At 40.2% G+C, this 17684-nt stretch overlaps 1 protein-coding gene across 1 annotated transcript in view; it reads left to right on the forward strand.

Annotated features, from left to right (window-relative positions):
• The window catches only part of B3GALNT2 (beta-1,3-N-acetylgalactosaminyltransferase 2), a 35946-nt gene that overhangs the window by 7712 nt on the left and 10550 nt on the right, over window positions 1–17684 (forward strand). Inside the window, exons 5-8 of the mRNA XM_009329221.1 lie at window positions 9611–9758; window positions 11082–11182; window positions 12290–12483; window positions 13871–13966. Of these exons, the coding sequence (XP_009327496.1) occupies window positions 9611–9758; window positions 11082–11182; window positions 12290–12483; window positions 13871–13966 (539 nt within the window). The remainder of the gene's footprint in view (window positions 1–9610; window positions 9759–11081; window positions 11183–12289; window positions 12484–13870; window positions 13967–17684) is intronic.

Here is a 17684-nt window from a genome sequence, read left to right on the forward strand (position 1 = left end):
GGGAAAAGCGCCCGGAGCGCCTGTGTGGGATCATCGGGAGGTAACGACTCGTTACGTCGAGCTGTTCTGCGACTTCAACTGGAGGTAGCTACCGCGGCCGCAACTTTCTGTGGGGTGGCAGCCCCTTCGGAAACAGCCTGCGCCACGGGCGCTCCCCAGCTCCCACCGAGCTGCGTGGGGAAGAAATTCTCGCCGATTTCACTTGTGTCGGGTCGTCCCCAGCCCTAGGAGTAGTGCGTTGCACTGTGCCGTGTTTGCCTTAGCCCCTGTGGTGCAAAAAGCTATTCATAGGGTCGGGTATGATCCGACACAAGTGAAGTCAGACCCCTAAGGGCTTATGTTGCACTCTTCATGAAATGAGTTGTAGTTTTCAGGCTGCAAATCTGCATGCCCGGTAGGAACAGGCATCTGTTGGAACAGAAACTTTTGTCAGCAACCCATAGGTGTTATTTGAGAACCTGAAGAAATACTTTACAGGACATCTGAAAAAATGATGGTTTTTTACTTGAGATCTGCTTAGAACTCTGTTTAGTGACCCAGTAGCCCGTTCACTAACAAAGCCACACTTTGCGACCGGTGCCTGTTCCCTGTGCAGAGTGTACGCACCTGTGAGGCAAGGAGAGTCTGCTGATTTCCAGTGGCAATTAATAATGCAGGTGTGAAAGGAGCAAGGTCAGTGCATTTGCGTAGTCTGAAGGCCACGGAGTTGTATGGGTGTCTCTGTGTCTGTATTCTGGCCATTGCATACCAAATGAGCAGCGGACACACTTGAATTATAAAAGACCGGGAGCTCTAGTTGTTAGCCTGAAGTGCGTTTGAATTGTCTGGTTGCTTTTGTTCCTCATCTTTCACAGTGCTGCTTTTGTAACTTCAGTGCATTAATTTGGAGTTGGAAGTGACAACGTGGAATCTCGTGATGCCCTTTCCTGCAGAAATGTGTTTTCCACTAACAAACATTTCTAAAGAAAATCCAGAAGTTTCTCAGCTGGGAAGGGAGGGAAGAAGCTTTGCTCTGCAGAGATTCACTGTTTCAAGCAGTTATCCCTGGAGTTTGTGTTTGTTACTGTGAAACTGTGTTGCATTGGATAATATTAGGATAACTAGGATTTAAAAAAAAAAGTGCTTTTTTTAACATTGGAAGAATACATTTTGTTTGTACAAGGGTTATTTAGTTGTAACCTATTGAGTAATGTATTCACACTGAGGAGAGAAAAACTGATGCCTCTTAGAAAAAAGAGAACTGCCATCATCCGTAGGAAAATGCTCAATATGTCTCTACAAAGAGATATGTGCTCTTTGTAGGCCTGATCCTTGCATGATAATTTAAGGAAGAGTCTGCCTCTTAGCCTTCAAAGTACCGTGAAATGTACAAGCTGTAGGTATGGCTGCCTTGGCAGAGGAAAGAAGGATGAGCTAAGGGACCTCTTTTATTTCTGATGTCTTCTGTGTTATATTTTTTTATTATTCAGAGTGTTTTAGGAACATTAATGAATTCATATACAAGAGTAAGAAATATGCCAATCTATTAAAAGGCTTCTTGAATCTGAAATTATTTAAGAGGATCTGGTACTGCTTGATAAAGCGAGTCTTGCTTCATTTGATTATTAAGCTTTTTTTTTTTCTTGCTTACTTTTTCTTGTCACATAGCTGTGACATAAAAATGCATTATTTCTGTATTCTTTGGTATTTCTGTGTAGTGTCTGTGTGTCTCAACAGTTGTGTAGTGTCTCAACAGTTCCAAAATTGGCTACCAATGAAGGTCAAAGACAGAGTGAACAGCAATTCTGTTTCTTGAGGAGTTTAATCCCCCTCTCAATAGTCATCGTGCACACGCACACAAATGGAAATTTGTTAAAATGTTGATAACCCGTTTTAGTGATTATTTACCTTGACATCACTGACTCCTTAACACAAGACTGGAATAGACATCTCTGGCCATCAATTCTGCTTACTTTTTCTAATAAGCAACTCTTGATCTCTGTCTTAAAATGACAGCTGGGCAGCCTACATTTATTTAGTGAAGGGTTGGGGTGGCTTTTTTTTTGTTCACTTGGATTCCTAGCAGTCTTAGTAAGAGGCTGTTCCAGAAGCTTGTTGTCCTGATGAGAAATGTTTCCTCATTTCTGGCCTAAACTTACTTGCAACTGGTTTATGCCCTTCTGTTCTTAAGCCTTTCAGTTAAAAGGGTCTTTCTCCTCTTTCAAGTATACCTCAGTCATGTAACCACAGAGATCAAACGTATCTGTTTTAAACCTTTGTTTTCTTAAGCTGAGCAATTCAGGTACTTCTAATTTCTACTGGCAAAATGGGCTTTCCATTTCTGGAAAGCAGTGCACTTTTGTCATCTATAGGTCAGATGATTTTAAATGTAAACAGTGTTCCAGTCTTCACTCATTCCATCTACTTCTCTTTCTCTGTTGGAAGTACATCCTTTAATAAAACCTTTCTAACTACCTCATGTGAAAGGCCTGTAGTCTGCCTGCGTGCTTTGGCCCTCAGTTGTGTCTCTCTCTGTGCAGTATTCTGACTTTCCCTGTGTTCATGATCACTTTCACCTCAGTGTCACGGAAGACAAGAGTACACTTCTTATAGGCAGTACTCATTAACTGGAAAAAAAAGATAGGATCAGTTCCCAGACCAAAGGCACTGGCCTTTGCTTTGGCATCCTGACTTCCGTGGTTCCCTGCTTTCTTTTTGTCCATCAGTTAATGGGACTGTAATTCATACTTCTGAGCAAGACTTGTACAAGAACGTGCTTTTAGGTTTAATTGAAGTCCTTGTCTAACTGGTTACAAACAAGTGCTATCCAAAGGAAGTTTGTGGGTAGGAAGCTTTAGTTAATTTTTGTAAAAATCTTAGATAAATGCTAATTATAAAATGACCTCAGAAACTTGAGAAAGAACAGACAGACCTGCTTTTAGCACTCCAGGTGGATTCATTACTAATTGTGTGTTTTAATTGATTGCACAAGTCTTATTGAGTAGGAAATTACTCATTGTAGGGCTTCAGTTACAGTGCCTAATCAGAAAGCCCTACACATTCAATGTAATATGCTACTTCTTTGCTAATGCCCTTTAAGACGTTATTCCTGTTACATTTCTGGGGGTGTGTGGCAGCAAAGAATTGGCCCTTTTGGTTTTGTTAGAGTCAGTCTTTTACTAGCGAATAATTATGCAACGTTAAAAACCACCATTTTCTAGAAGCTGCTTGTATGCCATCTGTTGTCCTGTGTGGTTCAGCACGTAGTTCTTCAGACACTGGCCTAATGGAACCGTATACGGGGTTGGTTAGGCTGGCATTTAGTGATCTGCTTTGCAGAATTAGGGCTGTCCCCCTCACGGACTAGCCTGTGTACATGACAGGTGAGAGAGGAGTGAGGGCTTAACTTGCTTTTGGCTTTTCAGTACTGAAATAACAAAAATCAGCCTCTGAGGTTATGAGTGATGCTGTGCTCTGTAAAGAGAAATTTTGGCAAAATGTGATACTTTCTTAAGAAAAGGTGTTGCTTGAAATCTGTTAAGCTGGTCTGCCAGGGAGTAGTATGTTGCTTGGTCGCAAAGCTATGTCATCTGTCGTAAGCATGTAAAGGCTAATAGGCTGATGGCCTTGGAAATTGAAACCTTCTGTCAACAGGTCAGGTTTGGCATTGGCAGTAGCTGTGCAGTTCTGCCTAAAGTGCCGGTTGTTCCCCAGCCTTGATCTATGAGATCTTACGATAACGTTGTTTTCCAGGGATGGGCTGTCCCCGGCAATAACGACCCCCTCGCCTTTGATGGGCATGAAATAATTGACAAAGAATCCACAACAAAGCTGACAGTATTTTCCAACTGAATTGGGAGTTTTTTAGAGTTTGCTGTTATTCTGTGGATTGATGTCTGAGACATTGCAAGCTGCTAACGAGCAGCACTGGAGTTGCATTTTTGTGTTTTGGCATTGGAGCAGGGGGCAAAGAGTACCAGTTTTGCCACAGCTGGAGAGCATGGTTTGTGGCTGAAGGAAGCTCTTCACCAGTTCTTTTCTAAATTGCCCACTGAGTAGAATGGCCAGAAGGGAGCAAGTAGCCTTCCTTGGGAGCTTTTGTTCCGTGGCATCAGGGATTGGTAACTACTTTTCAAAGGGTAAAGGTGCTGTGCTTCCCGGGAAAAAAAAAAGGGGGTGGGGTGGGGTGTATCAGTTTCGGCATTGCAAAAAGCATTTGCTTTGTTGCTTTTGTGTCTACGCTTCTGATGCTTTGGCCGTTGTTCCCAGCTTTGTCTAGAAGTGTGCAAGTGCTGTGTCATTAATGGTGTTTAGAGCTCCATTATCCCACCAGTATTACTACTGTCACTTTGCAACTCAGAAGGACCCTGCTGTTGTATTTCTTTAAGGGAATGCTGTTGATGTAAAAAAAACCAAAACAAAAAAAACACAAAAAAAAACCCACAAAAAAAAATCTGCCTACAGAGGTTTTCCTCTCTGAATTCATAAAGCTTGTTTAAAAGCTTGTCTAAAGACTTCTCTGTCTCAAGGAGCACTGTGCTCCTGCAGCAACCAGGGGTGCACATCTTGGTGATTTTTAGCTCTGGTATAAAGTAGGTACTGCAGGGGGGTCATGTAGCTCTGCTTGCAGAGAAACCTGTAATGCAGATGAGCTATAGCAGATTACTTTTAGTGAAGAAGATTAGAGAGGGGGAAAGAGCTGCTTTTGCTCTTTGATTTGTTCTTTTTCTGCATGTGTCAGCATTCTGTGAATACAAACCTTCTTTATATTCAGTTAATTCCTTCCTCTGTGTTTGTTTGGATCTTTCACAAAGTAGCACAGAAGAAAGAGAAAGGCATTTCAAAACAGGAATATGGTTGCAAAGTCACAAGAATTGGCAGAGATAACAACTGGAATGTGCGTGGGGGGGGGTCTGGAGGGGAGGGGGTGTTGTTCCTTTTTAGTTTTATCATATGAAGTGGATTAGTTGAGAATATTGTTAATAACTTCTGTCTGGCCTACTTTGTTCCATTCATTGATTTAAAAACAAAACAAAAATAGCTGCATGGGTAGCAGAAGATACAAAGCCCAACCTTCTGAGAAGCTCACTTATTCTAGCAGTCTCCAGTGGAGGTTCTCTGGTGCCTGGTAGTGCAGGTAAGCCTACACTGCTGTGTTTCTCAGCGTGGGCACTAACAAGGAGTCTTTTCTCTGTCCAGTCCAGTTCCATGAAACGTGGGAACTTATTCACTTTGGGGACTGCACACTATGTCAAACTTGACTGAAAATGACTGGCAAATTTAGTAGTTGGTAAGGGACTCATCAGTAGAGATATGTGCAGCAAGATCATATTTACCTTGTTTATTGACAAAATCAAGCTAAATGATCTCTCAATCTTTTCATCTCCTTATAATGACAGTAAATATAATTAACAGCTTAACTTGACATTTTACTTGAGAATCAGTCTCACAGGAAGAAGAGATGCATGTTAATCTTTGTAGCTTTGGATTCTGAAAAACTGCAAGTGCTGTTGACTGCTGCTGAGGTGGTTAAAATCTGACCAGGGCCAGCAGACTGCCTGTCAGCAGTGAGCTCTTTCCATGGCCAGCTCAGCAGGAGACACACCTCTGCATCTTTAGCCTTGTCTTCTAACGGCACAGCTTTGTGCTCTGTATATGCACTTGTTTACCTCTTCCTGCATCTCTCCCTAACTTTGATCTGTTGGTAGTTCTCAGTCAAGGTTGACAGACAGGTGGAGGTCCCGAAGACCAGCATTTTCACCAAGTTCATGAAAATTGGTGACCAAGAATCCTGTGAAAGCTTACTGCAGCTCATACTGAGGTGAAAAACTGTACTAATAGAAATAGGTGTATGGTCAGACATCAGAGAATTATGTGGGAGCCTGTCCTTACAAATACCCCAGCCCAGGAGAGGTTCAGTAGGAGATTGTTAGTAACCAGGTGACACAAGACTCTTGACGGGCTGGACTTCAGTAGTCTTAGAGCTGATAAAAGTACTTTTTACAGTTGCTGTACAGAATTAAATGGCTCTCAGCAGCTGAGAGGGTTGCTTCCTTTCATGTTTTTGTAGCTTTTGCTGTGGGTTAACAGCCTCAAGCAAAACAGCAAAGTGAAAGCAATTTTGTTCCTGATGCTAAAAGAGCGTAGGGTAGGCATTGCACATTTGACTACTTACGTTCCACTGAGAAGTCTTGGGCTGTGTAATGCAACTGCGATGCAGTTTTAAGACAGTAGGAATTCAAAAGCAATGCAACTAGTGAAAGTGTGACCTTTGAATTGGAAAGGCTTCCTCTCCTTCTGCATCCCTTTGGTTAGCAACACTTTTAGGGTTTATTGTGCAATGTGGTATGCAGCTTTTTTCTTTTTCTCCCCCCCCCCCCCCCCCCACTCTTATCTCGTAAATGGCTTACAGGGTTTTTTTTGTCTTTGTAATTGGAAAATTTAAAGGCTTAATTATCTTGCACAACCAGTGCAAGGTAAGAGCAATATAGTGTGTGTTTTTTAAGCCTATTACCAAGACTTAAAATTTTGGCCTAAGAATGCACAAAAATAGAACATATGATAAATAAGTTTGGTCCCCAGTGGCAAGTATTGATTGCTTGTATAAATACTTTGTTATTAGTGACTTGGAGGTCAGCAATGTTTTCTCTTAACTTATGCTGCATCAGAGTGTATATATATGCACATATCTGAATAATCCTTATAAATGAATAATAGCCTTAGTCTTTTTTTTCCCCTGTGCCTCTGACTTTATCTCCCCTTTTTTAATAGTGCTGGTTCAGAGAGAAACATAGGAATCTCTTTTCCTGAAAGTTTAGCAAATGTTTTTTCCACAGGAAGTAGAAACCTTTGCTAAAAAGCAGAGAACTTATTCATTAGGTTTTTGTGAAAGTAAGCTTTCTTTTTTTTCCATTTTCAGTGGTTTTAAAAGTAAAATGGCATAACCCTTGGACAGAGAAGACAATCTTCTGAATATAGACTGCTGTAATGCTACCTTACTAAGCCTGAAGAAGGCCTAAAACAAGAAAGAGCTGTCTGTTCTAAAAGCAGTAGGATATTAATTCTGAAGCATCTGTTACATTAACATTGTTCCCACGTGAATGGTTCATAAGGAAAAGCTTCACTCATTTTAAAATATAAACTAATTAAAAGTATGTATATTTGATTTGAGTAGCTTTTTTTTTTAAATTGCTTTAAGCCAAGTTATGCTATTCTGAGTTAAGTCACCCCATAGACTTCTGCTCTTAGTTTTATTTTTCTCTAATTTTGGTTTAATGAAATGGTTCTGCTTCTAATTAAAAGTGATATCTTAAAAACCAAATCTGTGTAAACAATACCTCATGTGCAGTCTACAAACACATTAGTCCTCCTATGAGATTTATATCGGCAGGCTTGCGGTTAAGGCTGTAGAGGCCGTTTAAAGAATAATCAAAGGATGGAAGAAGAGCCAGGAAAGAAAAGGGACGTGTGAGAAAGAATTGTGAGACTATAGAGGAATTTGCTATAATGTTATAGTCTTATAAACGTGTGGCTGTCTCATGTACCTCTGCTGTTGTGGAGACCTGGCGGATCTTGGCTATGTAATAGCCTCTGAAGACAGAGAGAGCCTCTGGACAGTCGTTATTTACCAGCATAAAGGAAAACTAAAATTGCATTCAGACTGAGCAGTGTGTTTGATTTACAGGTTTCTTCAGATGTTATATAGGGCAGTGGGTTTGTATTTAGCTCTGTCAGCAAGCAAATCATATTCCTGAACCTTGCCACCAATTCATTAGAGATGTAACAGTTGACTCTAAGTGAAAAACTGAGGAATGGAACTAGTGGCTTGCTGCTTGGGTTTTTAAGTCGTTCTGAGCATAAGTTGATGTCAACTTTCTCAATAGGTTAACGTTCAGCTTAAGTTATTGATAAGCTTGTAGCTGTTGTCAGTACAGATTCATTTAAGTAATTGTGGAACTTAACCTTTTTCTTGAAAATCAGTGTTTGTGTGCTTAGAACTAAAATATTTGGTGGGAAATAGACTGGGAAAGGTTTGTCTGTGGAAACATCACTCTGTACTTTCCCTGCTCTTGTACTGTTCAGAGAATCAATTGCAGAGCACTGTTTTATTTGGCTTTGGGACTAGGGAGTCAGGTGCGCACCATTATCAATAGCCCCTAAACAACAACAACAAAAAAAAAAAGTTCTGAAATCTCTTGATGTTGGTTCAGCTCAGAGAAAGGCGAAGGCCTCTCCACTGCGTACTGCACACTGAAGATGGAATATAAGGCTAGATGGATGTCTGGTGTGATTTGGCACAGCAGTTCTTGTGGTGAGTGCTGTGAGGTCCTGGGTTAGTGAGCAGTGGTAACAGGACCCATCCATCTTCTCAGTTTCAAAGTGGAGAAAGGGGATGCTGGTACAGAAGGTGGAGTCTGGATTATAATTCAACTCTTTCTAGTAGGAGTACACAATACAGACTTGGAGATATTTTTGGTCTCTTTAAAATTAGATTTTAAAAAATCTTGTCTATGTTGTATGCAGTAGTTTAGAGGGCCCTCACATTTACATTTGTTTTCTTTATCTGCAGCCTAATGAAAAAAAAAATAGTGAGAGGAGAGGAAAGCAATCCTTTGCTAAAGCTAAATACAAATCTCTTTTAACTCTAGAATGTCTGATAAATTAAACTATGCAAATTCACTTTAGCTACTTGCCTGACTGTTTGCAGGCTGAAAGTCAGAGCTTCTCAGGTCTCTATCTGGTCATAATCTTGCTTGAAATCAAGTCCAGCTTTCATGATCTCTAAATTAAAACAGCACAAGCTAAATCATGGATTACAGGTATTGGCAGTGAAATCCAGCTATGAATAAAGCCAGAGCATTCCCCTGTGTAGGGATGTAATAACCTGTGTGAAGGCAGAGTGGTGTTCAACTTCAAAAGGTTAGAAACGATAGGCCTTGACATACTAGATTGAAATGGTGAGGCAGAAGGGTGGTCCAGCAGTTTTAAAAAGAAGGGGGGAAAATGGGCATATTTCTGAATCTGACAGGCCTTGTTTAAATATTTCTTAAATATAGGTAAAATAATGGTGAATTCTAATAGTGAAGGCCTGGTACCAGCGATGACAAGCCCTCAGGCTTTAGGGTAAATCGTGCTAGAGGAGGTATCAATGAGCAAGCAGAAGGCCCAGACTGGCTCAAGAGTTTTGCAGAGGGAACAGTAGGATGTTGTATCTTGGCACAAGGTTTCTGATGGCTGATAGGAAAGAGAAGCCCAGCAAGAGCATGTTCTCAGGGGGCAGTTTGCTCATAAGACAGGCAGGCAAACATTTAAAGAACGGAAGATGCTGTCAGTCAAAACTGGCTTATGTTCTTGCCTGCTTTGTGAGTCACAGTTTCTTAGTTTTGTTTACCTGCAGTGACTTGTTTAGTTCATTGCAGTAAAGTTTTCCTAGATTGCTAGTGAAGGTTATGACATGTTGAAAATGTTCCCCTGATTCTGAACCAAGAATGCAATAGTAATTCTACTTCTTGTTTTTAGTGTTTCAGGTTCCCAGTACTCTTGCTTTTGAGATGCATTTTAATTATTGCTTGCAACTCAGGCTTGTGGTAATAGGTGCATATAATAAATCTTTGTCACTTTGTATTTCTAGGTCCACTGGCCTTCTTTCCTCAGTGGAAGCTGAAACATTATGATGTTATTGTAGGTGTTTTGTCAGCTCGACACAATCATGAACTGCGCAGTGTTATAAGGAACACTTGGTTCAAGCACCTGAAACAACATCCTGCGCTGAGCCAACGGTAATCTCTAGTGTTTCGTAATTTGGGGCTTTGTGAGGGGGAGCGGGGAAAGACTGTAATGCTTAAATATCTTGATTTAATCCTTTTGTTTTGAAAGTATTTCCTTTTTTTGCTTTATTTGTGAGCATCTTGTACTCTGATAATTTTTTTAATCTGCTTAGTAATATGTAAGAATACTGTTCGTTCTGGGCTGGAACTATTTTTTATACAAGGAATAAAATGTAATTGTTTGACTGTTCACTACTGTGTGTTTTTGCAATTAGTTGCCACTGTTCATTGGTGATGTATAAGACTTTCCCTTGTTGGTGTTGCAATGTGCGCTTTGTACAGTATGCAACTTTTAAATGCTTAGTAATTCAGGATACTTGAAAGCAGGCAGGATCACATTTGGTGAGAACCACAAACAACGCTTACAACGGCCTCAGCTGTAAAGTTCAGATTCATTTCCCACTGCACCAGGTACACCAAACTGCTGCAGTGTGAGTGACCCGCAGAACCCTTCCTGATGGGTTGTGTAGACCTGACAGTCTGCAGACAGCTCTGCTCGTGCTGAGAAAGTTCTGCTGCAGTTCATTCCTGGAAACATTGTCATCTTGATAGGCCTCATATCGTGGTACCTGCCTTGCGCTGAAAGCCATTTGCCATTCACAAATTTGGTGTCAGTGTGCAGTTTGGAGTGAAGCATAGCTACTTCAGTCTAAAAATGTGACCTTTCATAGCTTATACGGAGTTCCAGGAGGATATTTAGCTGCTAGGTGAAAGACTGGGCTAAGGTGGATCCTCTTGCTCTTCATACTGCTTGTTGTTTCCTGACTGTGGCCCAACCATGATTGGGGCTGGAAAGAGCAACCTGTTGTTTTGCTACATCCTGAAGCTGAGACATTTCATCATAACGGGTAGTCTGGAGTCCTTGTTCCTTCTTTGATGCTATGTGTCTTTTTTCTTATTATTTTTTTCATTGCCTTTTGAATGCAGAATATTCAAACAATCTTGAATTAATAACAAAGCCAGGCAGAGAAAGGCAGGGCTTCAGTGTTGCCTTAGGTCTTTTTCTGTTTAGTGTGCTGACTGTCTTGAATCCCATTCCTAGTTGCCAATCTTCCTGCGCCCTCATTATGAAATGTAAAAGGCTAATGTGGGTTTGGAATTGAGCCCCTACGAGGGGATTAACGTGGTTGCTTTACATAGAGACTCTCATTGCTGATTTTTAAGGGATTCAAAATCTTAATCCTGTGAAAGACAGACCACTGTGATGAAATAAGTTTATTGAAGGTGGAGGGAGGAGGGAAGAGAACTGGTGTTAATAAAACCAAATTATTTTAGTGTCCTTGTGAAGTTTATAATAGGTGCACATGGTTGTGCTGTGCCAGTGGAGGACAGAGAAGACCCCTACTCCTGCAAACTTCTGAACATCAGTAACCCAGGTATAAAAACTAACTTTTTAAAATTCTGTGATCTGAACTAGAACTAATCATCTTTTATTATGAGAGTAGTTTGGGGTGCTTAACTGAGACCGCCAGTCTTGAAAATAAATGCCGCCTAGAACTTGCTGTCTTAACAGTTCCATAACCTTCCTTTAAGTACCATGTGCAGGCAAGAAAGTGAGATATCTTTGGGGCTGTGAAGGGGAGGCCATTGGCTTCTAATGGATTAGCATTTTGCTTGCATTGGGGGACATTCTCTCCCATATAACGTACATTTTTACTCGATCCCTGTGTAAAATGAAGTTGGAGAGAGCTGGAATGACCTGGTCCAGTGTCATACATGAAGACAGTAGCAAGGTGCCAGTCTCAAGTGTCAGGTGGACTTCTCTGGTGATGAAGGGAATTCTAAGCAAGTCTGGCTGATAGGTTTTTCAGATTCCACCCTAGAGAGGGAACAATGAAGACATGTACCGTGGGGAAAAAATGAAATGCTGCCATACAAAAATTCCTAACTAAAATTGTAAATTCTTCCTGTCACCTTTTATTTTCTATTCAATTTTTGTTCTTTAATTGCAAGTTAACTAAGGACTGCTTGGCACTTAAGCTATGATTCACCATAAAATGAAACTTCTGTTACTTTCTCTTTGAACGGCAACATCCACTGTTTAACCAATTTCCCATGAATAAATGGTACCTCAGGGCTTAGGGAGGAGATAATGCCAAAAAGCAGGCAGCTGAATTAAGTGGAGGTGTATGCCATTTTGATACATGAATAATTATTTTAATATGCTAATATACAGATATGCATGCAATCAAATAGCATTTTTGTCTTCACTCTGTGGATTTATTGTGTTTCTAATCTTTTATCTGTGGATACGTAGGCATTGACTTGCAATTGCTGGTAGCTGGCAGATTGCTGCATCACTCTGAGTTTCTCCTTGCTGCAGTCTGCAGCCAGTCGTATTTTCTTCTCCTCCAGCATTTGATTATCCTTGTGCACTTGCAAGCCATGCTAATTAATCAGAATTATCAGAATGCTTTGCGTGTATCCAGTTCAAGAACTATGAAGTCTTCTCACATTACCCCTGTCCTTTCTTCTTCATACAGTTTTGAATCAGGAAATTGAAGCATTCAGTCTCCCTGAGGATGTACCTTCTGTGCTATCTGAAGACAGAATTGTCAGTGTGAACTTCCGTGTACTTTACCCCATTGTCATTACCAGTCTTGGGGTATTTTATGAGGCTGATGGGGTGGGATTCCAGAGGAACATCACTGTAAAACTGTACCAGGCAGAACATGAGGTAGAGTATTGTAGTTATCTTTTGAAAGTGGACTAAAGCATGTTTTCTCTTTATTGTGGATTAAAGTTCTTACAGAAGGTGACATGCTGTATTGATGATTTAGAAGAGAAGTACTTAACTGACAAGCATATGAATTATATTTTTCTTCTGTTGCATTGTAAATTCTTATTTCACAGATACATATATACACACACACATGCAAAAGATGAAAAGATGAAATTCACGGAGCGCTATGAGTTAATTTAAATGCCCTTTTGAAAGAGTGCTTATATCTGATTCCAAGACACAATTTTGATTGCATTTGAGGTTCTAAAGTATTGATAGGTCTTAAGGAATAAAAAATAAACTGTTGAATATATTTAAAACACATGTGCAGAAAGGCACATCTGGTGCCTTCCAGCAGAGAGATGCAGGACAGCTGTAATTTTTTCTTGTTTGTCTTCTGGCAAGACATTTTGAGATTTCTAGAAACTGGTATTATTTACAGGTAATAATCAAACTTCAGTGATAATTTCCCCCACTCCCAAGCTGTTATGGGTTTGATAGAATAGCTTAGTACTAATCTGGAGGGAAAAAAAAAATCATTGAGCATGATTGTTGCATTTGGTATATTGCATTTATCTCTACCAATAACTTGATAGGCCAATTTCAAGACTTCTGGCTATGCTACAGTGGAAAGAATTTTAAATTTAAGGTAATAATCAAAATCAAGTACAGAAAATACACTGAAGTATGGCTTTTATGATGAACTTCCAAAGAGTTGGGTTTATAATAGCAAAAAAAAGAGTCTACTGTAGTCAGATTTATGTTTGCTAAATGGTAGAATTCTAAACATTGAGAGCCTAATAACTTGATCTGCATTAGTTTTTTACTTCCAGTGAAGGAGAAAAATTAGTATCATAGGAGTGCTTGGAGACTGTTTTCTGAAGATTGGGAACCTGGCAATGCAGCATCTTTACGTCATTTGCTGTTATCTAAGAGCTGTTTGGTGGCCTATCTAATATAGTAGCAATAAAGTTTTAGGGGTCAGCATCCTCTGTTGCGATTAATAGTAGTCAGCTATTTAAACAGAAGGTAGAAAATCTGTAGACTGGGAGGTGAGTCCGAGTCTTCCAGATGATGTGCTCTGTTGGTTGGATTCTAGTTGAACTTGCACTCTTGTTCCATTGTTGCTTGCTTCCACCCTATCAATCCAACACTTGAATTCTGTGGAGTCTGAGAGACTGTTGTGAGAATGAAACTTCCACTAGGTTTTATACAATCAATAAGCCTCTTTCCATTGTAACTAACTGAGATGATCAAGATTTGCATAATCTCACAGCACTTTTAATGCATGGTTGGTTTTTTTTTTGGTTCTGTTTTTTTTTATCTTTTCTGTTGTTCACAGGAAGCTCTCTTCAGTGCTCGCTTTAGTCCACCAAGCTGTGGAGTGCAAGTGAACAGGTTGTGGTACAAGCCAGTAGAGCAGTTCATTTTGCCAGAGGTATGTGCAGTATTGGAACTGCCTGCAGTTCTTTTGTCAGCCGGAGAGACTGACTGATAAAACTGGCCTTTGCTTGAGGCAGAAAAGGGCGAGTGAAAACCTCTAGTTGAGGGGGATATGCTGAAATCCAGAATTTCTTTTCTACCATCTCATTATCACCAGTAGTTATAAAGCAAAAGCCTGAAAAATACAAATTGATTAAAAAATTACATTGACAAATAGTAGCAATTTCAGAAACCGTTCCAGTTTCTGAGTGAAAATTGTACCTGCTTCGATTCTGTGGGAGAGTTTACCAGAGAATGGGACACTTCTTCTCCCTCCTGCTTTTTCAGACATTAGTACACAAGATAGGGAGGGGAGGATGGCACAGGTTTCTAGGGAAAAGAGGTTTCTGCTTCTGATGTCTCGGCATAACAGCAAGATACTGCGTTACATTTGCAATGACAGTATTAGTTGAATAGTTGTAATCAAGAAGCGCTTACTTGAGGGCTACTAAAATTTTGGGCAGCACCAGTGAGGAATTGTTTGTTCATTGAACCATGCAAGGAAACAGGAATCAAAGCCTCAAGAAGATCTGTAGTAGGGTCTATCTGTACTAGATGGAGTATGTGGTGCACAGAAGACTGACATTTGGGTTTTTAAAACCTGTCACCATTCTATGGCTGAAGTGGTTGTTTGTTTGTTTTTTTTTTTTTTTTTAAAGTGGGTGCCCCTCAGAGATTTGGGAGAAGACTGCTTTTTGGGCAGTAATGAAAGAGTTAGCATTCTTGCTTGTCCTGAGATACCATTAGCTAAGCTCATGAGGCAGGGTCTAAAGTATTTTTTTGTTTTGTTTGTTTGTTTTTAATTCTTTTTGGGACTGGGGGTGCAGTCCAAGAGTAGGGTTTTGGTATAGGGATAATAGAACCTACTTGTGGCTGCTTAGGAAGGAAGGTGATTAAACACAGAAGGAACAGAATATAGGTAGGAAAAAACCTGATATTGTTACAGTGAAGGTTTACTGAACACAAGTTGACTCAGAATGAGAATTCTAGTTCAGCAGACCCTCCCAGGTACAAGGAGTTGTTCCCAGTGGACCAGTGATCTCTCACTAGATATGTCAGCTGCCAATTTAGGCTGTTTCCCTTCATTTAAATATTCTCCTATATGACTGGACCCTTGCTGCTATTTCTGTAAGTTGTCTTTGGGTCTGGGTTGTTTTGATATGCTAGAAATTAACTGTTTTATGAAAGAATGGAGCAAGAGAAGATCGAAGGGGGAGGAGAGGACATTTGGGGCCAGTTTAATCCCTGATTTATTCCCCTGGCTTTGTAAGAATGAATGCGTTTGGAAACCGGCTCCTTTTAAGGGGAATCTGCAGCTGATTAATTGGTTTATCATCTTAAACAGTTTTTACTGAATGCTATGCAAGTTTGTTATGCTGGCAGGAGACCTTTCGGGTGAGCAGACCTCTTGCAGTATTTTGTGCACGTGTTTTGACAAACTAATTTGATATCAAAATGATTCAGGGCTTTTTACTTTTTAAAAAAGAGTATTGGTTACCCAGTAATTTGGTAGTATAACATGTAAGCCTTTTCCCTGTAAGGTTTTGTTCCGAGATACTAAAATTCTAGGCAGTTGTAATTTTGCTATAAATGATTGCATTTTTCCTGAAGGGCAGATGGGAAGTATTTCATTTAGAAAGGGGATATTAGTATTCATATATTTCTTTGTGTGGGCTTCCTTAATCTGATACGTGTCATGCACTGAATGCTTACAGGATAACATGATGTTTCAATGTAGATTAATAGGGCTTATGCACAGCATGTTGTCTCCTGTGATACTTAGGATGCTGAACCATACAAGATGATTCAGAGGAGATAGAACGCCCACGTGTTCCTATCTACTTGTTTGAGAGCAGTAAATTTAGTGAACTGTTTAATTGTCACAAGATGGTTTCTGGGACAATATCTATTCTCTGCCTTTCCACCTTCAAGAAGTAATGGATTGTACAGACTGCTGAAGAGCTTCATTCATCTTCCAGCTGAAGTGCTGCTCTTTCTGCTCGTCTTGGGGAAAGGGAGGGAAATGCAGTATTAGAATAAGCATCTGGCAGGCCAGATTGTCAAAGACAGAATCGATCATTCAGCTTTGGAACGACTGAAAGCGCAGAAGAGCAGAACCACTAGCAGATAAGGAAAACTCACACAGGGGCTCTTACAGCCAAGTCTTAGCAATGCACTTATTTTGTCAAAAAGCCATGGGCCGCTTGCATGAAAATGGGACTCCGTGCTATGCATACTCTGTATTACTAATGGGGAGTAATTGGAGAAACAAAAAGCACAGCGCTGTTTGACATTAGGAAAGGAGTTTGGCAGGGCTGCATTATGTCAGTACACCTGTTCGGTATTCACTGTAAATGCCACTGCGCTCTGGCAGCAACAAGGCTGGAATTTAAATGGGGAAAAACAGATGATATAGTCTCAGGTGTGCCACTAATGTTTTGCCTTAAGCATTTTCAGGCCTCAGCTTTCATTAAGCGGCTTAGAGTAAGAATAGCTGAGGGCTAAAGTCATTAGAAAATTTGCTTACAAGTCTCTCAACCTGGAAAACAATGATAGTTTGCAGCTTTAGAACACCTTGCACTGAGGTTCATTGGTAATAACTGATTAAGACTCTTGATACATCTTTGAAGTCAGTATCAGTAATAGTCAGTGGTAAGAATTTTAATGTTTCTGGATGCTGAGGATTGAAAGGACTCTCAGGCTCACTAAAAAACTTATCCAAGGTGTGTCTGTAAACAAGGCACAGAAGTGGGATTAGAGCCCAGTCCCTACAGCAAAAAACTTTGGAATGGGAGATGACAGTCACTGCAAATAGAGAAATTGAGCATGTGCGTCTTACTGTGCAGGGTCTTCAGGGGTCCCGCCACTAAAAAAAGTCTTAGTAGTGGTCCATTTGTTTTGGTGACTGATAGGTAATTAAACAAACAAGGGGAAGGTATTGAGCATGCAAGTCAGGCTTGAATAAACACTGGCTAGCTCCATTATTAGATTATAAAGCTGGCATTATAAATAGTAGATGGAAGACTTCTGAAGTACACAGCTGTCGTTAAATAGTGAGACTGCTGCAGATATTAAGACCTACTTCTAGAGGAAAGCAAAGAATTGACCCGAACTCTAAGCTAGACTTAATGGTGTGTCAGTAACTGGAGAGTTTCTGGAGTACAAGGAAGCTGAAATGGGGAAGAGCTGAGAGGTTAGTACAAGTAAACAGACTTTCTACAGCAACAGAGATGCATCTACAAATAGTTGAAAGAAGTTGTTTCTCTGCCCCAAGGTCCACGCTAGCTACCAGTGTTTTTCCTATGAAACTGGGAGAAACAAAACAGAATGCGCTCATCTAGCGGTCAGGAGTATAATAACCCTACAACTACTCTATACTACCTTGTCATAAGGGTGAAACTGCTTTAAAAAAATTAAAATATATAATACTACCAGTACAACATACCGCTTGTCCCTTTGCGTGTTCTCAGGGTTCTTCAGGAAAGTCTTATATAAAATGGGTAATAGTTGGACTGTTAGGTGGATTAGTTTCAAGTTGAGATGAAATGCTTTTAAATGCAAGAATTTAGACACACATATATATATATATAAAAACCATGGAGTGACATCACTTAAACTGACAGTTAAAACCAGAAAATTTTAAAGATATTTACTTGTCTTTCTCCTCCTTTCCC

Source organism: Pygoscelis adeliae, unplaced genomic scaffold (assembly GCF_000699105.1).
Source record: "Pygoscelis adeliae isolate BGI_AS28 unplaced genomic scaffold, ASM69910v1 Scaffold77, whole genome shotgun sequence".
Classification (NCBI taxonomy): Eukaryota; Metazoa; Chordata; class Aves; order Sphenisciformes; family Spheniscidae; genus Pygoscelis; species Pygoscelis adeliae.